At 39.1% G+C, this 23,456-nt stretch overlaps 1 protein-coding gene across 1 annotated transcript; it reads right to left on the bottom strand.

The window, feature by feature from the left end:
• Positions 1-5,396: 5,396 nt before the first annotated feature.
• On the bottom strand, positions 5,397-23,300 carry NUDT21 (nudix hydrolase 21). The gene is made up of 7 exons (XM_045988153.1): positions 23,047-23,300; positions 19,414-19,614; positions 18,499-18,562; positions 13,853-13,942; positions 9,385-9,460; positions 8,215-8,329; positions 5,397-6,912 (listed from the first exon to the last, which is right to left on the bottom strand). Exons 1-7 carry the CDS (start codon positions 23,160-23,162, stop codon positions 6,891-6,893), a joined length of 684 nt encoding a protein of 227 aa, XP_045844109.1. The 5' UTR covers positions 23,163-23,300; the 3' UTR covers positions 5,397-6,890.
• Between the last annotated feature and the right edge of the window lie 156 nt (positions 23,301-23,456).

Genomic DNA, 23,456 nt, shown 5'->3' with positions numbered 1-23,456 from the left:
CTGCTGCCCCTGCCGGCGCGGAAGAGCCTCGGCGGGCTCGGGGCGGGCCGCCGCCCCCAGCGGGGAGCGGGCGGGACGGGCGCGGGGGCGCGGCCTTCGTCCCCCGCCTCCAGCAGTCGCGCCGCCGCCTGGCGGGCTAGGGCCCCAGCCGCAGGCTCTGGGGCCCGGCACCTAGCATGACCGTCGGCGGACAGCCCAGATCGGCGGGGCCAGCGGGTGCACAGGACACCGGGCGGGTCGAGCAAAAGCTTCACTCGGGCCCGACTGCGCTGGCGGGCGGTCGAGCCCAGGCAGCGTGGCGGGGCCCGCAGGGCGCGGGGACCCGGACACTGGACCCTTGGTTTCCTTAACCCGCCCCACCGCAGTTTAAGCAAGTTAGTATCCCTGAGCACTCCGTGGGGCCTAGCAGCTTCCCGGGTGGTCCAAAGACATGCTGCTTAGGGAGTAATAGAGGCTTGACCCTCCGATAAAGAATATTAATCAACAGTCTTTTTTTCTCGCCAGTAAGGTTATCTTAAGTTTCTGTTGTTTACTAGTAGCCTCGAGCAGAGTCTAAAATGGACTTGATTTAGCAGGAAATGAATATATGTTCCTCCATACACCAGGTAGGTATATGAAACAGTACAGCTTCTTTGGAAAGTTCCTCAAAAAGTTAAAGACACGGGTAACCATCTGACCTAGCGTTCCACTCTCTGGCATATATCCAAGAAAAATGAAAACAGAACTCTACACGAAATTTGTACGCAAATGTTGGTAACAGCATTATTCATAATGAATAGCCAAGGGTGGAAACAAGCTAATGGCCCTCACGTGATGGATGGCTAAGTAAGGTATAATGGATACAATGGACTTCATGGAGATGAGTCAGTACTGACACATGCTCCCACAGAGGAACCTTGAACATGCTAAGTGAAAGCAGCCAGACACAAAAGGCTGCACGTTGTGGTTCCGTTTAGATGAAATACCCAGAATGGACAAATAGATATATGGACCTAGAGAGCAAAATAATGGCTGCTTGGGGGGGAGGGGGAGGATAGAGCAGGGATGAGGGAACTGGAGGATAAAGGCAAAATATGGATTTCTTTTTTTTTAAATTGTGCTGTTGGCTCCGAAACTCTGAATGTACTAAAAATCATTTCATTGTACATTTCAATAAAGATGTGACCCAAAAAAAGTGCTACCAAAAAAAAAAAAAAAAATGTTTTAAGCTTGGGGGTCTTATTCCTCATTGTTTCTTCAAGGCCTAGAATTGTGCCTGCTCCAGAGTAGGTACTCAGCAAGTATTTGTTGAATCTTAAAAAATTTTCAAAAGGACCAAACCATTTTCGAGTCTCTTTCACGTCTGATATTCTAGTTCTAAAAGTCTATTGATGGGGCACCTGGGTGGCTCATTGGGTTAAGCCTCTGCTTTTGGCTCGGGTCATGATCCCAGGGTCCTGGAATTGATCCCCGCATCCAGCTCTCAGCTCTCCGGGGAGCCGGCTTCCTCCTCTCTCTGCCTACTTGTGATCTCTGCCTGTCAAATAAATAAAATCTTTTAAAAAATAATAATAATAAAAGTCTACTAATTAGAAAACAAAGATCTCTCAAAGTTACTACCATCCGTTTTGGAATTGTTAGAAACATCCTATTCGAGAGCTTGTGATCGAACAGAACAATTTGGCCGGGGGGCAGGGGGGTGCATGCAGGGAAGCGTTACTTACACACACACTTTAAGTAGGCTCTACAACCAGCATGGAGCCCAACAAGGGGCTAGAACTCAACCCTGAGCCTGAGGCCTGAGCTGAGATCAAGAGTTGGATGCTTAACTAAGCCACCCACGCACCCCTCTGAAGGGTTGTTTTTTTTTTAGCATGGTCAGAACCCACCTTCTAAAATCAGTGTTTCTGATTCTTTGCACTGTATCCTACTCCATGAGAGGACCCGGGGAGGAAACAAGACACAGAGGAATGAATACTTAGTAAGTATACGGACTACGTTTCTCAGTTGAGTCCTAAGGCCCAGTGTGGCAGGAAGGCAACCACATCAGACCTTAAGGGGCTGGTCCAGCTTAGACAAGAAAAGTATCTGCAGAGCATGACAGAAGCTAGAGCTCTCTGCACTCCCACCCTCATTTCCACTACCATTTATGCTTTCGGGATTCCTTGGAGACTTTGAGTTGGCCCCACAGTCTCCCAATAATGACTGAGGGACTGAATTTTCTGCCCCCTTTATAGAATGCTGGCTCTGATTTGGCTTGATTTAAAGGAAATATTTTATCAATTCAGACAAAACGGCTTGTGTAGATTAAGAGTCACACCTAGTTACTTTACTGCTATTCACTTTTTAAATATCTGAAATCCTTTCATATTCATGACTTCATTTGATTTTCACTATTTTTTGAGAAAGGCGGAGATTAGTTTGTTGTTGAAGATTCTCAACATCCTAGAAACTGAAACTACCTTATCTAAACAATAACCTTAAGTGTACTCCCACGGGACTCTGGTGTTTCATTAGCTGGACCAGTGTGTTCCATTACTCAATCTAGCAGAGGGGGAAAAAATAACCAACTCAAGTTGTAGGGGGCAAGTCAGTTAATAGGTATACTTCAATTTTTAGCTTTTCTTTAATAATTTTTCATAGCTTTTTGGTTCCTGCAATATATAAGCAGTAAAATTTTCAGAGAAACTTTACAATAACTTTATCAGGTTTGGTTCAACTTTTGTTCTGATATAAAACCTTAAGGCTGTGATCTTATGACACAGGTGTTCTCATCTTTTGGGTACACTGTTTCTATTTAAGAGGCTGAAATTATATTACACAGTATTACATAAGCAGCAAGCACAGTGTCACAGAACATGACTTCCAGGCAAATCTGAAGGGGAAAAAAAAATAGTAAAGGAACCAACACAGAGATTTATAGATGAGGAAACTGAGTCCCCCAATGATACAACCAGCAAAATTGTGTGGCAACTACTAATCCCAGTCTTTGGGTTCCAAATCCAGTGACCGCTTCACAATGCAGGAAACTAGATCTGCCTAAGATCACAGCTAACATACAATGGGGGCGTGCCAGAGAGGGCAACATCAGTGTCCCAGTTCTTAAGACCCTTGCTTTTCTGTCAAATTGTCTCTTACCTAATGGTCCCTGGCCAACAACACTGAAAAAGAACCGAGCAGGATTTCAAATGGCACACTAAAGTTAGTAGCCACACACAAATCAGAGAATATCATTCTTTTTTTTTTAATTGAAATGAACAATAAAGTAAAATTTAAAAAGAACAGTGACCATTTTAGTCAAACTTTCACTTTACAAATATAAAAATATAACCAAAACTTCAGTTTCCTTTATACATTTTCTGTAAGTATAATGCCATAAAAATTCTCAAAGCCAAACCATAAACAATGCTAGTACACTATGATGTAAACACAGTAACCAAAAGTTTTAAGTTTTTTAATGCGCTGATCTTTCCCTCAACAGAGAACATTGTATGTCCCCAATTCTTCTCCAGTCCTATGGTACAACCCATCACTAAGATAGAAATTACACCTAAACTGGCTTAAGACTCACTTAGGTTGTAGTCAGGTTTTTTTTTTTTTCTTCACAAAGCTTGATAAATACGAGCTAATATTAAAATGTGTCTTATGGCTCAAGTCAAATTACAGTATTGTGTTTTTCATCACATCTGAACAACAAAGGCAAACTACCTGAAATGAGTCTAGTTTAACCCAAAGAATAAATGATGTGAAACAAGTGGAATAATTATAGGAAATCAAACCCTTGCTACGGAAGCAGAGTTGTAGTACAGTCAAAAACCACTAAGACTTCTCTGGCGAAGCAACATAAAAACCGCACGCCCTCTGAAGCAGTTTTAGTGAACAGCACATACTGTCCAAACACCATGAACCAGTAAAAACAATAAGTCTGAGGAACTCTGAGGTGGAAAGCTACTCCAAGCATTTCATCTCAAGTGAATGAGCAAGTACTTAAAAAATAAAGTCATTAAAAACCTGAGACCTTGAGTCATATCATTTAAGAAAGGAAATTTTAAGTTGCTTGCTCGCTGGCATGTTGAATTTAGAGGACCTCTACCTCTCACTTTAGTTCAACATGGAAGAAAACAGACTGGTAATTTGACTATGTTTTATATGCCAATAAATGCTAATTTAATGGAACCTGTAAAAAAATAAAATAAAATAACTGAACCTTGTAAGCTAAGGCAGTGATAAAAAATAAGAAATCTCCCTGATCTGCTGTTAAAAGTATAAATTCATAAACAGTTATCGTAATGCCATTTGAAGTATTATCTGCTTATTAAAAAATAATAATAGTCTTCATCATTTAGGAAAAAGACAAATTTCACTTTTCTTCGAAGGGACGTCAATTCTAAATATGACTGAAAACATCTGAGTAAAACTTCTACTCCCCAACCTACTAAATATTTTCCAGTGCCATTTAGTAGATTTATAGAGAATATGCACTACTTAGATTACTCAGGGAAAATAACATGACATATATTGTACTTATACAATGCAAAAGACTCTTATTAAAACCTGGAATGTAGGAAGCATTCAAAAATACAAATCAGTCCATCAAGAGCTCATTTTAAAATTATTCAGTATTTAATATACAGAGAATTGGAATGCACAATTTAAGACTTAGTTTTTAAAGTATGTTAAGAATTTACATGAAAAGAGCTTAATGGTAAACATTTCCTTGTACCCTCTTCTAATGTTGTAGGAATATATCATATTTAAATTTCCCTAGTTCTACTATTTCCATCAGGAAATCTAAAACATGAGAGTATTAAGATACAACTGCAGCTGACCAGTTCAAAGACAGTTTAAAAAATTTGTGTTTGTGTGTTGCCAATTTTACATTCAAAACTAGATCTTTTTACATTCTAAGGTTAGTAACCCAGCCAGCTTAAATCAAAGGTTTTTCTCACCTAGGCCCCAACATACAGATGACTGACTCAAGCACTTACACTGTGAAGTAGTGATCAGGAAATAATTTCTAGGTCAAAGCTTATGTTACAAAGGACATGAGTAGCTTCAAATCAGATCTCTTCAAATAATACAGCATTTTATAATAACACCAAGATAAAGTCCACCACTTTCCACCTTCCCCAAGTGGCAAGCACTAGCACATCTGAAATGTGGTTACTACAGCCTTTCACTTGGATGCCAGAAGCAACCACAGAAGGTGGGCTGGATCAAGCTGTTTTCATCTCTGCCTTCCCCAATCTTGGTAAGGCTCAGCTAGCTAATCAGTGAACTCACCAGTAAAATTATGGTAAGTTACAAATGTGCTGATATAAATCCCAGGGGTAGAACTATTAGTTAGTGCCTGAGGAAAGAGGACTCTACACAGTATCAGTCGCTTTTTCAAAGGAAATCATGAATTATTTCTGGCTCTGTTGCTCACCTACTACTAAGCATGAGCACGACCAAAGTCACTACTTGATACAACCTTGTAAAGGCTTCATGGGACCTCAGCTAAATAAAAGTAGAATTGTTATTGATGCAGTTGTTCTTGGTCTGATTTTCTCAAGTCTAAATAGGGAAAAATTTACAATATAAATTTTCAACTTTCAACTCACTTTCAACTCACCCAAAATTCAGGAGAAAAGGCCTGTGATTGGTTATCATAAAGATGTAAGAACTAATCAAAAGTTCACTCTATCTCTTATAAACTACAGCAATCTCTCTTATTTAAGTAGCTGCATCTTACCAGATGTCCTGTTCATTAAGCCTGCAGTCGTCACACTTGCTATAAGGCATGCACAACATACTTGGACCATTAAGCAATGACACAGCCAGCACACTCCTTTGCCCTAAGAATCGTTTTTTATTCCCCAAAACCTGTTCCTAATTTAGCAGTTGTTATTTTAAAGAACTTTAAATTTGGTATTTTTCCCATAGGCTGACAAAATCTATCCCCTATCCTGTCTTTAGATTTCAGTAGACTCAAATTACCCCAAAATATTTTTGACAAGGCTTGTCATTGCTAAAACCAAATTTTCATTTCTATAGATATAAACTGAAATAACTAACTTTGTAATCCAAGAGTCAAAACCTAACAGACCCATTTTTAAAAAACTTCCTTCACAGATCACCATTTTACCACGGCCCTAAGAATAACTAAAACACATAATTTCACAACAACACAAATAATACACCCATTATATGAAGGGAAAAAGTCTCAGTCAGTTCTCAATAGGTCTTTTTTTATACCAATTCCCAAGAGTTTCCCTAATCTAGCCAATTTTAATGGCTTCCAATATGTTTAAGGTCTGTTGCTTGTGAACAAAGGTCTGAATATATCAGTATGAAATGTACCAGTTAGTAACATACTGGGAGTACAACTCAAAGTGTATTATTTGGTTCAGGAATTGCACCTCGGGACTCCATCAAGCAAATCTAGTTCCCAAAAGTAACAGAAGTTCCTCATCACAAAAATCTAGAACACAGTCTTGGAGTATATTCCCCAAAATGGTATCAGAACAAGGGTCCCACATACTCAACTAACCTAAACCTGCCATTGTCTCTTAACATCACCACCCTAGGAGCAGGGGGAAAAAAAACAGTCCTCACCTGTAAGAATTTTACAAGTTTAATGTGAAAATTAAAAAAAAAAAAAATACAAATAGAAAGAAGTTCATATTCTTTAATGTTGTACAAAAAAGTATGAGTAGAACCAAAAGTAAATTAAACATTATCACATTTGTTTACACCACCATCTAGTTCTTCATACTAACTTTACTATTCAAACAACAGAGAGTAGGTAGCAATTTAGGGATTGGGAAAGAGATAAAAACCAAAAAAACCTTTTCTACCATATTTATTCTACACTGTGTATAGCTGTGCTCACAGAGACGGCTTCTTTTACTTCTCCACTGTGCAGGAATTCAGTTGTATATAAAATTGAACCTGAATTTTAGAAAGAACAATATCTTTATTAAAAACAGCATTATTTACAAAGTTTTTTAAATCTTAGATGATAAAGAAATTTGGACATTTCTACTCTCCCTTGACATTTTTGGCATTTCTACACCAAAACATCCTTTTATCTGACCGGTCTCATCTTACACATTAAATAATAGTGTTGCTAAATCCTCACAACTAAAAAAAAAAATTTAAGAGTGTACATTTGATTAATTATCCACTAACAAGTTCCTTGAGAGAAGGAAAATTTTTTAACTCATTGTATTATGCCACTCAGCACAGTTCCTGATACCGGACAAGCAGTGTTCAAATAAATGAATTATATGACTCTTTTTCATATCTCACACTTCAATTTTTAACTCAACAGCAGACAAAGAAGAGATGCAAAAGATAAAAGTTTGACTAGTATAACAAAATGGAAAGAACCAATTTCATACTCAATAAGGTTTCAGAGAAGGCCAAAATCACTATTAGAACTGTTTTTGAACTAATATTTATTAAGCATTTACCAGGCGCCTGGCACTGCTGTAAGCACTTTACATGCATTTTTTCACTTGCTCCTCATAATTCTATGAAGTGAAGACTACAACCCTGATTTACAGGTGAAGAAATAAGCAAATAGGTATAATCATTTGTCCAAGGTCATGCTGCCAGGAAGTTATTAAAGGTGGAATTCAAATCCAAACACTGCCCACAGTATCTATATTCTTAGCCACCACATTGTCCTGTGGTCTATCTATAGAAGACTCTAAGAACATCAACCAGTATAAGTCACTTTTTTTTAAAACACCTTTCTTATACCTGTCTCTACCAAAAACAAACAAAACAAAAAAACTAAACTCCATGTATGTAAAAAATCAGTAATTAATCCCTCGTATCCCAGTAGACTAAATATAGCACATTTCAAAGAAGAAAGAGAACATCTTACACAAAGATGTAATTCTCCACATTTTCATATAGGTAATTCCCCTCAATTTTATTATACAGTGCTGACTGCCATTTTATCATCTCCTCTTTGAATGAAGACTTCAAACTTAATAGTAACAAAAATATCAGATGTGGAGAAGAACATTCACCCAAATACCGGAATGTCATGCTGCAACTTGGTCTGGGGATACTTTTAATCAGTCATACTTAATCTATGGCTTGTGCATGAGCCAAGAAACCATCTACAGTCTTAGTTTCCTTAAAGACCAAAATTCATAACTATCCTTTCTCAAACAGCTCAAAATATCTTAAATCTGGCAATTTAGATGAATCAGTCACAAAATATTCAACTTTCCATACCTGCTCAGAAGCTGAGGGAGACTAGAAATGATGGGTCCATATCCTGGTGCATTGTCATACAATTCAAACAATGGTGCAGCTACAAGCTTGTAATTTTTAGGGACTGCAAACAAGGCTAAAATAAAACAAAACAGTATACATTTTCTATAAATTCTTAGACAATCACTACTTATAATTCATTTATAAAGTAATCACCCATTTTATATTTGAGAAACTCCTGAGGAGAAAGGTAATTCTCCTTAACACATTTTGGTTCTATCTTTCTTTTTAAAGGTTTTACTTATTCATTTGACACCGTGAGAGGGGGAGAGAGAGAGAGTAAGCACAAGCAGGGGGAGTGGCAGGCAGAGGGAGAGGGAGAACCAGGCTCCCTGCTGAGCAGGAAGCCTGATGCAGTGCTTAATCCCAGGCTGGGATCCTGAACAAGCCGAAGGCAGATGCTTAATCAACTGAGCCACCCAAGCACTCCATTTTGGTTGTATCTTTCAAGCCAAGCAGGAGCGCGTTATAAGTTGCTGGCCCTGGAAACAAAGGTAAAAGAGCCGAGCCTTCAGGTTTATAATTTATTTTGAATTCCATTTTAAGACTATGACGAGAAATATTTGTTAAAATGTACAACAGGCCTAAATGTGGCATTTAAAAAATTAATTCCTCTGTCTCCTAAAAGTTTCAGTTTATCACAATGTGAATATCAGTACCAAAAGCTAAAGAGTTATTTTAAAATAGTACTATCAGGTATTTTAGGCTCTCGTAAAATTTACTCTTCTCCCTACAGCATGACTGGCCCATCTATGTGAAGAACTAGTTAATTCTGGGGCGCATGGGTGGCTTAGTTAAATGTCTGACTCTTGATTTCAGCTCAGGCCTCTGTGCTCAGTGTGGAGTCCACTTGAGAGTCTCTCTTTTTTTTTTTTTTTTGAGAGTCTCTTTCTCTCTCTCTGCTGCTCCTCCTGCTTATGCTCACACTCACACTCTCTCAAATAAATAAATAAGATCTTTAAAAAATAAAAGTTTTTTAAAAAACAGTGGTTAATTCTGTATATACATAGTATGTTTTTATTTTCACAATAAATTCAAAATTCAAGGAACTTGGAGAAAACTCAAATAAAATATTTGAAATTACTCTACGAAAGTTTTCAGATGGTTGAATTCAAAAGCAAAGTAACTTACCTTTCTCTTGAAGTTGAACCAAAAACAACTTCTTATGTTCCTTAGGTTTTGTAATGTGTGCAGGAATATACGGGTACTAAAAAATCACAAAAGAGAATAATTTGTATTTGCCAAGACCTTCCTCACACCTCCGTGCCTTTATTTATCAACTTCTTCCATTTCAGATGTTAAGATCAAGTATCAACCCTAAGACCAAGTTCCTCATAATCCCAACACAATTTTAACATGTATGCTGTGGTTTCATTTCTTTCTACGTTTCTTTCCCAATACAGCATAAACTGTTGGGAGAAACAGAACTCTTTCTAGTCTTCCCTTTACCAGAACTTGGTACCTAACAGATGTTCTCAAAGATAAATACTTGATAAATACAACATAACGAGTAGTAAACCATTTAGCCATTCAAATCAATTTTAGGTGTAGTCACAGGATTTACAGCTTGAGAAACTTACAACCCAAAGAAGTTTACTATATTAGAAGTCTAAATATGCCCTTTGAGGTATTCGACAAGACAGTGCTCCCCCAACAATGTCACACACACACACACACACACACACACACACTTCAGGAACACCAGCCTGGAAAACTTGTGTGTTATTACTAAGCTTCTAGTTTGATCAAAGAATGTTCAGAAACTAAAAGTCTCAGTGGAGTCCTGTCAGCTAGAAAGAATAAAGTTGCTTGTGAAAATGGAGAAGGTATTTTGGAGAACTTAAGGGATTCTAAAGAGAGTTAGCAAGAGGAGGTTACGACCTCAGAAAGAATTCTGGCATAGTGAATTTGAAAAGTCAGAGGTACAGAACTCACCTGCATCTCCCCACATACATTCAGAAAAATCTACTCTGGCTTTGGGAGTTGTATTTTGAGGGCAGGGGAATTGGAAAATGCTGAAAATAGATATAAGGAGAGAGTAGAATAAAACAGAGGCTGCCAAAAGGAGGAAACATCACCCACATTTTATGTAAGAACTTACACTGAGAAGCTGCAAGTCTTTCCCAAGACTACACAACTAAGTAATGATACCAGGATTCAACCTCATCTATTCAACCCTTATCTGATGATAAAAGCCTGTTATTTTCCACTATTCCACCCCACTCAACATCCCAGTATTCGAGTTAGAATAATGATACACCAGAGCCATTCCTAAGGTATGATAAATGAAGACAACTGTTCCAGGCTTTGGAGGTGCCCTACATGGTCATGAAAACCAAGCATACTGGCAATGACAGACAGAGCAGTGAGAAGTAGTCTGAACAGCACAGGCTACAGGAGACCTGTGGTTCACATACAACAAAAGCTCCTAAACAATGACCAAACCAAAGTGACTGGCATTACTCCATTTTCTTCTACTTGGGACTCTATGTTCCTCTTCTTTTAATACTTTCTTCTCCAGGGGCACCTGGGTGGCTCAGTGGGTTAAAGCCTCTGCCTTTGTTTCGCTCAGGTCATGATCCCAGGGTCCTGGGATCGAGCCCCGCGTCGGGCACTCTGCTCAGCAAAGCCTGTTTCCCTCTCTCTCTGCCTGCCTCTCTGCCTACTTATGATATCTCTCTCTCTGTCAAATAAATAAATAAAATCTTTAAAAGAAAAAAAAATACTTTCTTCTCCAGTCTTCATCTTGGAGTTTATTTTAAGCCAACTGCACTTTATACAAAAAGATAGGGAGATGGTGTCATGCTCTTCTTCCACTGACACCTAACCACTACTCCAAGTGTATGAAATGAACACACAACACTTAGGTTGCATCTCCTGCTAGCAGAGCCAACCCCACAGGGTTCCATCCATGAAGGCAACTATCCTAGGACTTTGGTAGGGGAGATGAATGAGGGTATTCAGAGAGAAGCCTGAAGAACTTTTGTGTTATTACTGAGATTCCAGTTTGATTAAAGAAGGTTTAGAAACCACAAAAATGTTAACAGTAATCGTTCTATGTACCTTCAGACCAGGAACCTCACTATTTTCAGATGAAAATATACTTTCTTAGAGCCGAGACAATTTTCAGGTTGTGAGAACTAGCGCCAGCTCCCACAGCACCTTCTCCTCCTATCCCTCAGCTATACCAAAGAGTAAGAAGGAAGAGGACAGACATAATCGTCTTTTGCTTGGCTGATATTTTATGTAATTCTTAGCCTGGAACACACTGTCATGCAAAGAAGCGATCTAAGTCATAAAGCCTTGTTAACAGGATTCAGGATCAGAGTCTCCCATCAGTTAAAGGTAAGAAAATTTGAGCTCAATACCATTACCAATCATTACAATGGATTAAAACACAAGGAATATATTTAAATCCATGACGTCATAGGACACTTTAAAAGGTCACTGAATCAGATGCTTTTTGTGCCCCGCATTACCTCATTACCACCACGTCAGATCTCATCCCACCTCAGATTTCAGGGCAGCTGTGTTGGAAATTGCCAGAAAGCTCCCAGCTTACTGCCAGTGTCTCACTCTCTGCTTTTCAGCCTCAAAGTGTTTCTAAAGCCCCAGAAAATCTCACAACCTGTGCTCTGACTCAACATGAAAGTGCAAAGGAGTTAATACAACCCTCATCCAATAGGGTAGGAGTCTCCAGCCTTCCATCCTTCTAATGAACAATTTTAAGGTACATTGCATATGGTTCCTCACAGTCCTTAGCAGGATCGATTCAGCTGCCCATAGCTGTAATTCCCCCATCAGTCTCATCAGTCTATTGTTTTCTGGGATCCCTTCCCAAACAATCTATCTGCACCCATGTCTCTGTTTTATTCTTTCTTGTGAATAAAGTCTTTGAAGGATACTAATAAATTAACTCATTCTTCTGAAAAGAAGCATCTATTCTTTCCGACATAAATTATACCTCAGGGTAACCAAACAGTTGATGAGAGAAGTTTCCCTTAATAAAAGGATCACAAACGAGGCGCCTGGGTGGCTCAGTGGGTTAAAGTCTCTGCCTTCCACTCAGGTCATGATCCCAGGGTCCTGGGATCAAGCCCCACATTGGGCTCTCTGCTCAGCAGGGAGCCTGCTTGCTCCTCTCTCTCTGCCTGCCTCTCTGCCTACTTGTGATCTCTCTGTCAAATAAATTAATTAAATCTTTAATAAAAAAATAAAAGGATCACAACCCTAATGAATTAATAAGCCCAAAAAACTATTAGCAACGAGCGGCTAACATTACAAAAAGACATAACCAGACATTATAAAACTTCTGATGGAAGCGATGGTACTGTCTGTGAGGGCCATCCCCCAAGATGACCCCCAGCGACCCGCTGGGTTTGCACACTTTTGTGTAGTCCCCTCCCACAAGGTACTGTTGGCTTGTGTGACCAGTAGCACACAGCAGAAGTGACAGTATGTTACTGTCAAGATTAGGTTATACAGACCACAGCTTTCTTGCTGTCACTTTCTCCACCTCGGATCTCAAGCTCTACGGGAAGCCAGCTGCCTCACTGGGAGTTACCCTATGGAGACACTCTCCTGGTAACAGAGACCGCCTTCAGGTCAACACCCAACAAGGAACTGAAGCCTTCAGTCAGGAAACGCAGGAAGAGAGGCAGGCTAACAAACACATGTGTGAACCTGGGATTGGATCCTTCAGCCCTAGTCCAGCCTTGAGGTGACACAATCCCAGCTGACAGCCTGACCATAACCTCTTGAGAGACCATGAGCCAGAACCACCCAGCTAGGCAGCTCCCAGATGTCTGACCTTGAGAAATGAAGGTAACAAATGTCTGCTGTCTTAAACTGCTAAGTTTAGGGGTAATTTACTGTGCAGAAATTAAACATTACACCACCTCTGGTGAGTCTTATACTTCCCCACCAGCCAAATCCAGTTTCTTGATCTACCAGTTTATAGGACAGAAGTGAAAGAACTACCCGTTCAATGACAACAGGCAGATGCAATCAGCAATGGGAACACAAAGGACTTTAAAAAGCTTGTTTTTATTATTAAGTTATGAGGGGGGAAAAAAAAGAACCAGGAAAGTGACCAGCCAAAAGAGACTTAAGAGACTATCCTAATTTAAACAAATTAGAAAACAAAATACAAGCTTGAAACTAGTCAGAGATACACATATTTAATGATACTATGGAATAATTCCTTACTCTATACACATGTATACTGTGTTGTGTTTTTAAAGAGACCCTTATGTTTTAGAGACATATAATGAAATATTTACATTTGACATGATTACCTAGGACTTGTTCCAAAATAATTGAAGGTGAGGGAGGGGAAAAGAGTGCCAGGTGAAGTCTGACCATGAGCTGCTAACTGTTGAAGGTAGAAGACAGGTAATGGGATTCACGGACTTTTAATATTCCTACTTTTGTATATATGAAATTCTTCTTTAAAAGAAAAAAATGCTTGATTTTTTACATTTTTTTATCTACATTAATGAGAAAGAAAGTCAAATTCTGCTATACTCTTTTCCAAAGGCTAGAATTAAAGTAGTTTTCTACTTCCCTAAATGCCCAGCAAATAGAAAAGAACACTGACCTGAGGAGGTTCAAAATTTGGTCTCCACCAGTTACCAATGCAGTCATCAATGACCCAGTCCTGCAGGACACCATCTTGACGACCCAGTATCTGTCAAAAAGGAATAATACAACCAGTAATACCCACCCATGAATATACTTCTTTTGTAAAGATATAAATTTCCTCTTTATAATTTCTTGTCTACTATTATCTATGTCATTTGGCCCAAGACATAACTATTAGTTCCAAAATGGCAATCTAGCAACAACATAAATATATAGAACCAACAAATCTGTTGTTATGCCCTAGCCACATAAGAAAAACCAAAGGTGACCAATTTCTTACATAACCCAATGCCATACATACAATAGTTTTACTAGAATCAACTGTAGTTTGTGTAAATCACCACCTAACTAAATTATAGAAAAAAACTTTCATTTTTATAAATCTGTGTGGCATAATATTAAACTTAAGTTATTTTAATCAAAATTATACTCTATATGTTTTAATTGTCAAACAGGGTTCTACAAGGTCTACAATGAGAAAGAGCAGTTCCCTGTCCCACTTTCCCCATTTCCATTGGCTACAACTTTCAACTCTTAGCGGTTTTCCCCCATACTTGCCTCTAGTTTTCACAAACATTCACCTTGTTTTTAAAGAAACTATTTTAGTTCCAGAGGGTTGGTAGAGGGAAAGTGAGCAGGGTGGACCGGTGTGTGGGGTAGATGGGAGATGGGTACTAAGGACAACTGTGATGAGCCCTGGGTATTATATGTAAGTGATGAATCACTAAATTCTACCCCTAAAACTATAAACTCTGTATGTTAACTGACTAGAATTTAAATAAAAAGCTGAAGCAAAAAAATCAAACTTTTAGTTTCACATTTATAGAAAAAAATGCAACTATGGTACAAACATCCTATGTATCCCACAGCCAGTTTCCCCTATTAACATCTTATACTAGCACATTTGTCACAACTAATGAACCAATACTGTTACTTTATTAACTGAATGGTTAGTTTTTAACTCATGTCCTTTCCAGTCCCAGAATTTCCTTCTTTTGTAAAGATACAAATTTCCTCTTCCTCTTACGTTACATTTAATTGTAATTTTTCCTATAGACTGTAACAGTTTCTCAGTTTCTTTGTTTTTGATGATCTTCATAGTTTTGAGGAATACTAATGAAATATTTAATAACATGCCCCTCAGTTAGACAGGGATTATGGCTTTTGGGGAGTTTAGAGAGGAAGACCACCAAGCTAAAGTACCATTCTCATTACATCATGTCAAGAGCATATTACACAGACACAACTTTTACTGATGTTAACCTTGATCACCTGGGCTGAGGTACTGTTTATCAGGTTTCTCCACTACAGTTATACTTTTCATGCATGCTTTTTGGTCATTTCTTGATTACTTTACATTTTTATAAACCTAAAGAAAAAAAAGCAATTAACACCCTCCTACTGTGAGTGAGAATTTGAATATTTAAACTATATTCTCCATTCATACTTTCTCTTCTACCATCCTCCCATAATCAGTATTTGGTTAAGACTGCATTCAGGGGGCACCTGGATGGCTCAGTGGGATAAAGCCTCTGTCTTCAGCTCAGGTCATGATCCCAGGGTCCTAGGATCCAGCCCCGCATTGGGCTCTCTGCTCAGTAGGGAGCCTGCTTCCCCCTCTTTCTCTCTGTCTGCCTCACTGCCTACTTTTGATCTGTCTGTCAAATAAATAAATAAAATCTTTAAAAAAAAAAAAAAAGACTGCATTCAGTATTTAAATTACTATGACTAGGTAACTCAAGACACACCAGTGTTGAGTAAACTATAATTGCATTTCTTACTACACAACTATCCTTTTCTTTCAGAGTTAGTAACTGTTTCATACATATATCATTTACTATCACTACTTCATGTCCACATTCTCCCAAGAACTTAAATTTCTTCTCAATTCTAATGTCAATTATTCTGTCAATTTCATTTTTCCCCCCCACCAAGCAACATTTTCTATCATCCTCCTCCGGTCTGTAGTGCTCTCAACCCTGCCTCACAACTGGAGTCCTGGGGCTTCCTTCTGCCTCTCTATGTTGTTAGATCCTCTCTACATTCTGAATCCTGTATCTTCTTAGTTTTTCCTTTCATTTTGGTAGTCAACACCCTCTAGTAGCTTCCTGAGAAAAGTTACAAGATCTATATTTCTGGAAATTCTGGATGTTTGGAAATAGTTTTACCTGCACACTGGATTTATGGTTTGATTATACAGAGAATTCTACAACAGCAATCATGCTCTCTCAGAATTATGAAGGCATGTTACAAGACCTTTTAAATTCCAGTATTATTTCTAGGAAGTCAATACCTTTTCTGATGATGCTTTGTATTTAACTCTTGTCTCCCCTCCACTTCCCAACTTTGATGAAGTTTTAAGATCTTCTCTTTATCCTTACTGATTTAAATTTTCATGATGATATGCCTTTGCATGGATCTTTTAACATTATAAAGGGCAGGACAGTAGGTTTTTCTTATCTGAAAACTCATGTTCTTTAAGTTTGGGAAATTTTCTTGAATTATTGCTTTGATATTCTTCCTCTGCTCTATTTGTCTATCATCTATTTTGGTCCTTCTAGAATGACCCACTAATTTTATCTTTTCTCACCTCTGTTTTACCTTTTCATCCTACTATAGATTTCCTCAATTCAATCTTTTAACCCTCTAGTGAATGTTTTGTTTCTGCTAACATTTTTTTTAAATACTCATGAGTTCTTTCTTATTGGTTCAATAGTTTTTTTATGGCCCAGGGTTCCACAGATGAGCTATCTCCTCTTATCACATCCAGAATATTATAATTTTATTGACTGCTGAATTGTGTTTCTGTTGAGTTCCATTTGTTTCTTTTGTTTTTTTTTAAAGATTTTATTTATTTGACAGACAGAGATCACAAGTAGGCAGAGAAGCAGGCAGAGAGAGAGGGGGAAGCAGGCTCCCTGCTGAGCAGAGAGACCGACAAGGGGCTCAATCCCAGGACCCTGGGATCATGACCTGAGCGGAAGGCAGAGGCTTTAACCCACTGAGTCATCCAGGCGCTCTTCATTTGCTTCTTTTGATCTCTTTCTTTTTAAGATACTTTCTCCAAAAGCCTGGCTCATAATTAAGGGTAAAGTACTAAGGTGCTTAGCCGTCACCCTGAATGGCAGGGCCACACTATTCTTTGGGAAGATTCCCAAAGATCATCATCTGGAGGCGTTTTTTTGGACTGGTCACTGTCTCCAGAAACAAAACCTCCAACCTTCAGCTGGAGTATATAAGCCTAATTGTCACAATTCTATCAGCGTAGTAGAAATCTGTAAGTCTCACTATTCAGGATATAAGCTCTCATTTATTCTCCTTATCCCTTCTATTTTTTTCATTGCTTAGTGTTGTCTGAGTCAATCTCTACTGACAATCAATCACCAGCCAATTTTTAACTAGAAAAAATATGCAAGACAATCTAGATATAGAAATACAGACTATCCAGTTTCCAGTCCATGCATGCTCCCACTTTCAGGGGCACCTGGCACTTCCAATTCCTCCGACCCTGTGTGGTACTATGAAGTGCAAAGTCCTGAACTACCCCCTGCTGGGCTGAGGTTTCAGATGTGATTTGCCCATCTGCTTTTCTAGCTTCTAAAAATTCTTTTTTGCAATTGTCTCATCTTAAACTCCTTCAACCCTAACTGAATTTCTATCTTTTAAAAAACCCTTTACTTCCTTCTTGGTGGATTTCTGAGAAGGAGCTGAGTTAAGCAAAGAGGTTCAATCAACCACATGTAAACGGAAGTCCAAGCACAGCACAATATTTAAAAGGTATAATGTACTTAAAAAAACACTGGAGAGATAAACCAATAGGTCAAAGTGGTAGAATTACAGGTAATTTTGGTTTTGTTTCTCCTACTTTCCTGTACTTGCCAAAGTTTTTGCACATAAGGCGTATCAGTTTTGTAATTAAAGAGGGAAGGACTGTGTGCTAAAAAAAAGAAAAATAATTAATAATAAAAATAATCTGTAACTTTGAAACCTGGAGCATCTATGCATTTGGTCTCAAGTCTTTAGAGACAGACATTAGAGTGACTTTTAAAAGGTAGCACAATGTGGGTAAAGCTTAAAAGATATGTCGAAAATGAAATAGCTTTTTTAACAGGAATCACTCTTGTCAAAAACCCTATAGCAGCCTACACCGCAACAAAACTAACTGTATTCCAATCTCCAGCTCCCTGACAAGTTACCTGCAAACATCAAGGAAGTTACTTGAACCCTCCGGGAAGTGCCCAGTTTCCCTTTCGGTAACATGGGATTAATAACATTACTTCTCCCTAGGGCTGTTGTGACAGCTGAAGGAATTACTGCATGTAAAGCACTCAGAACAATGCCTAGCAAAGTAAGTACTCAATAAAATGTTGGCTTTTATTAACCCCTATTGTTACATCAGCACTTCAATGGAAAGAAGTGTTAAGTTCTAGTTCAACTTACAGAAAGTAAACATAGTACTAATACTCCGTTTTTTAAGATTTAGTGAAAACTATTCAAAACAAACTTAAAAATAAAAAAGATAAAAAGCCTATTTATCCATGCAGTTGATGGTGTTCAGATGGGCAAAGATAAAACCGCCAAAGTGGTTAAATGGAGAAATACCTCTGTCATTAAGCGTTTTAGTCCTTCAACTTCATCTTCTCCTGGGTTAAGTTCACCACCAGGTCTGTATAAAGGTTAAGAATTTCAGCTTTCAACTTAAAACAATTTTAGGATAACAGGAAGAACACAGTAATAATTATTTCTATCATCTAACTGAATAACTCATTTCAGTGTCACATAAGGCAATTAGAACAAACAAATGTCAAAGGGAGGGGGAAGAATGTGCTAGAAAACTGAACTCATCCTTTTAATTCACCAGACTAACAGTGCACAAACCCTAGTTTTAAACAAAGTATGTAACATAACAAACAACTCCTAGCCACCAGTCTATCCCACTCTCTTCTCTCTGGAAGGCAATCTGGTCATAATGGATTCTAGAAATGCCCAAAGAGGTAATGGATCACATTTTTTTCAGTCTGAAAAATGCGACATTCTTCAAGAATTCCAAACTAAGGATTTGAGACCTCTCTTTTTGGTACAATCTGGTCAAATGGCTGTGCACTGAATGTATAATATGGAGATATTTATGAGTTTACATGATAAAACTAAATAGTTACCTATAAAAATGCAAGTCATTTTAAGAATCAGAAACACCATTCATCCTAAGAAAGAAATAATATCACTTGTTCTTAGTAATGGTACAATGACATCTAGAAATTGAACTTCGACTAATCTGCTTCATGAAGCTTCTATCAAGCTCAGTTCTTAACAACAATTACAGAAATATGCAGATTGCCCGTTAAGGAATAAATAAGCATTACACTGAAAAATGAAATGATGTTCTCTTTCTAAAGACTCCATTAACAGCAGTGCTTATGTAACTAAATGACTAAAGTCAAAAATGGTCTTCCAAAACTGCATAAAACAGCAATCCTATTAAAAGTTGTCTGGCTGCTAACTTCCAATGACACTTACAATTTGAAGAAAGTTGTTCCCAGCTGTAGCAGTAACACATGTGGTAGCCGGTGCTCATGTACAATCAGAACCCCTTCTACAGTCCTTCTCATTCCAATTTTATCAAATTCCTCCCTCATGCGCTGAAATCTGGCTGCAACAGAGCTGTCCTTCTCATAGAGGGGCTCTTTTGTACCAAAAGTATAATTGGTAAGAGGGTACCTGTGATCCAAAAACAAATATCTAACATGAGAACTTAGGACCGTAATTTACCATGACAGATACCAAACACATACAAAGAAACTATGGGGGAAAAAAAGTTTGGAAAACACCACGTTCTGTCCAAAGTTACACAAGTTAATGTGACAGCAGAGATCAGAATCCAGCTCTTTGGACTGTAAGGACACAGGTTCCATTACATCAAGTTGCTACACCACACTTGAACTTTCAAGTATAGATAACACCACCCCTTAAGGCCCTCAAATGCTTAGAGAAGTGGCTATCTGGAAATCCTCTGGTTTTAGATCACGGCTGTTAGACTAACACTGTCAACCTGGCTAATGTCCCCTTGGGATCTTCTACCAATCTAACCAGAAATTCTATTAATTATGGGTGCTAAAGACTAATATCTCTTTTTCTACAAGGTGAGCCACCACCTTCCATCAACTCTTCAGTTATTTTTCTCCCAGTCACCTATCCTTAGACTTTTCTGGTACCACAACCCTTTCCTCTTCAAGTGAACTTTTCCGTCCCCTCTAAATAAACCTTGACTTTCTGCTTGTATTCTATCCAATAGCCTTACTCTTCCCTTCTTGTAATTCAAATCCTTTGCCCACCGTATCTATTCTGAATATTCTCTCCTCTAGCAAGAATTCAAAATATAGCTCATATTAAGATAGATCTTGCCTAGTAAATATCAAATTTTTCCTTAAAGATAGTTAAAAATCCCCTATTTATATTTAATCAAACATACTACCTTGTAACCTCCCCAATCATTATCCTTACAGTAAAGAACCCTCTGATTATAAGTCTTTGAGTAAGAATGCTTTGACCACACCTGCCTATTCCATATCAAAATGACTTAACATTGGGCACCTGGGTGGCTCAGTGGGTTAAAGCCTCTGCCTTCAGCTCAGGTCATGATCCCAGGGTCCTGGGATCAAGTCCCACATCGGGCTCTCTGCTCTGCAGGGAGCCTGCTTCGAATCCTCCTCTCTCTCTCTCTCTCTGCCTGCCTCTCTGCCTACTTGTGATTTCTGTCTGTCAAATAAATAAATAAAATCTTTAAAAAACAATGACTTAACATTAAAAGCCAACAACTATATAATTAATCCATTTAGCTATTCTTCAAAGGTAAACAAATCAAGGTTGTTAAAACTTAACACCAAAGCCAGATGCATGAATGAAGCAGCTTTAAGGAATTCAAGGATTTCCCCAGTAGACCCAATGCTGAATCTAACATCATTGCTAGTCGCAACAATTTCACCCGGTACTACGTGCCAGGCAATTTTTTATATGTATTAACAGTATTCACAACTTGAGTTAGAAAGAATTAAGGATAGCTGAACATATCTATACTGTAAACTCTAGCTCTCGTATCAATGAAGAGATGCCATCTAGATGAAATGTTAGAATTTCCATGTATGAAATCATAGTGCCAGCCCGGACATGTGTTTTATTCCCATCACACTGTGAACTTTGCAAAGCAGGGACTACATCTTACTTCCTCACCACTGTACACTCAGTTATGCCTAGTGCCCGGTACAAAGTAGACTTTCACGTAGTACATCCTAAAAGAAAGTATAGTAGGGGAGAAAGGACTTGTTTTCAAGTTAGATTGTAACTCACCCAGGTGAACTGAGTTCACAAGAGTGTGTTGTTTTTTTTTTCCCTGCATACCCCATTTATCCAGGAGAGGAAACATTCTGTAAATTCATCAATCCATAACTTTAATGGAGTAAAAATAAAAACACTTCACCATGTTAATTCTACATAGTAACTTGATGCAAACTGATCCAGTAATGAAATTAAATCAAGGAAAAACCACAAGCCCTACTCCTAATTACCAAAGTAATCCAGAAGCCGTGCTTTCACATTTTTAAAAAGAACATTTGCCTTTTCGGCTTCACGGGTATCTTATGAAGATGTTTTAAAGAGGAGATATGAAATTAAACTGTTATTATATTGATGTAATAGCTAGAGATATTAACTTGTATATACACATCAATCTAGCTAGATTTCATAAACCCAGTATTTTTATTGTCTAAATTTCCATGCCAGCACCAATTTTTTTTTTTGCCTAATTGTTTTGCCAAGTAAAACAATAATAGCAATCATCTCTTCAATTTCAAATCATTTTTGAAGGGGAAAAGTTCCTTTATTTGAAAGTAAAATAGAGAAACACCTAAAGTTTCTCATGGAAACGCCAGTATCAGTAAATCCTTGCATTTCTTTTTTTTTTTTTTAAGATTTTGTTTATTTGTTTATTTATTTATCTGACAGAACTCACAAGCAGGGGGAGTAGTAGGCAGAGAGAGGAGAAGCTGGCTCCCCACTGGGCAGGGAGCCTAAAGCTGGGCTAGATCCCAGGGCTCTGGGATCACAACCTGAGCAGAAGGCAGATGCCTAATCGACTGAGGCACCCAGGTGCCCCAGTCCTTGCATTTTTTTTAAACACTGACCAGAAACTGGCCACTTTCCTTCATTAGGGTCAGCACCACGGTGCCTCACAAACTCTCAGAAACAATTAAAAAAACAGAGAGAGAGCGAGCGAGAGAATACCAAAAATTTCCTGAGCCAGACAGAGCTCCAATGCCAATTACCTGCCACTGCGAGATTAACTTTTGAGAGTGACATCGAAATGCAACAGCTTGAAGGGTTCAAAGAGAAAAGTGTTGAAAATAAAAACGCAGCCCAAAATGGGTTCTCTGGGGCTACACGCTGGTTCCCTCCACGGTCTGAATGAAAGCCTAACCTTCACAGTAGGCACCCTCCCAAGTTGCAGCCCCCTGGCTGCTGTCGCTGCGGAGAGAAGACAGGTGAATGCAGAGAGTAAGCCAGATGGCCCCGAGCACATGAATAAAATGTGGTGTATTCTGGAGCTCAAATATCAATTAAGCCGTTAAGGGGGAAAAAAAAAAAAAAGACTAAACCTACGCATTACAGCTAGCTCTGCAAAGCTCACTGCTACTGAAAAACGGAAACTGCGCACACGATACATTATACCGTCCACGTCAAAGAACCCACAAAAGCAATACCACATACGTGATGTGAAAACATAAACACTGGATAGGAAAAATGAACACCACGCTCTGCAGATGGTTTCCTCTTGGAGACGTGGGGAAGGGTGGAGTTCAAAAGCAAACTTGAGATTTTCCTATTATGACTGAATCCAGGCGCATGGGAGCAAGCCTTCTCTCCAGGAAAAGAAAACCCTCTCAAGTAGGGCTCTAACTCTGTGGCGCTCGAGGACTACGAAGGGCCCCGTAGGAGCTAGAAAGGCGCGCATTCGCCAGCGGGAGTGGAGGTGATGGGGAGTTGTGAAGGCCGCCGAGGGCCGGGGGCGCGCCGGAAGAAGATTGGGAGCCTTTGGGAGCGCTCACGAGGAAAGTGGGTGCCCGAGAATACAGCGCGCGAAGGCCAGGCCACACTTACAGGTTGATGGTGCGCTCCAGGGTGAGGGGCTTGGTCTGCTGGATGTACTTGTTGCCGAACTGGTTGACTCCCCGGGGCCAGCCGGTTTGTGAGCGATTAGGCGGCACCACGGACATACTGGCGAGCTCGAATACTTGCGGAGAGTGGAAGTGGGGCAGGCAAGGACACTTTCCCTTGCCGGTAGCGGTTATTTGCGTCCCCCTCAGCAGACGCCACCCGCCATTAACAGGAGAGCGCAAGAGGAGGGGAAGACACGCCGGAAGTGCATCCGGAGCCTCTGGCGGCAGGAAGTAGAGAGGCGGAGGCCAGCCTTCCACTAGGCCAATCTCTGATGAGACGGCCCCAATATCTAGAACTTCCATTGGTAAACCAGGAATAGGCTCCGCCTTCTTTAACCTTGGTACTTCCTA

The sequence above is a fragment of the Meles meles genome, chromosome 19, assembly GCF_922984935.1.
Source record: "Meles meles chromosome 19, mMelMel3.1 paternal haplotype, whole genome shotgun sequence".
In the NCBI taxonomy this organism is placed as follows: Eukaryota; Metazoa; Chordata; class Mammalia; order Carnivora; family Mustelidae; genus Meles; species Meles meles.
Note: the sequence above shows the minus strand (reverse complement) of the source record. Positions and strands in the feature narration are given on the sequence as shown.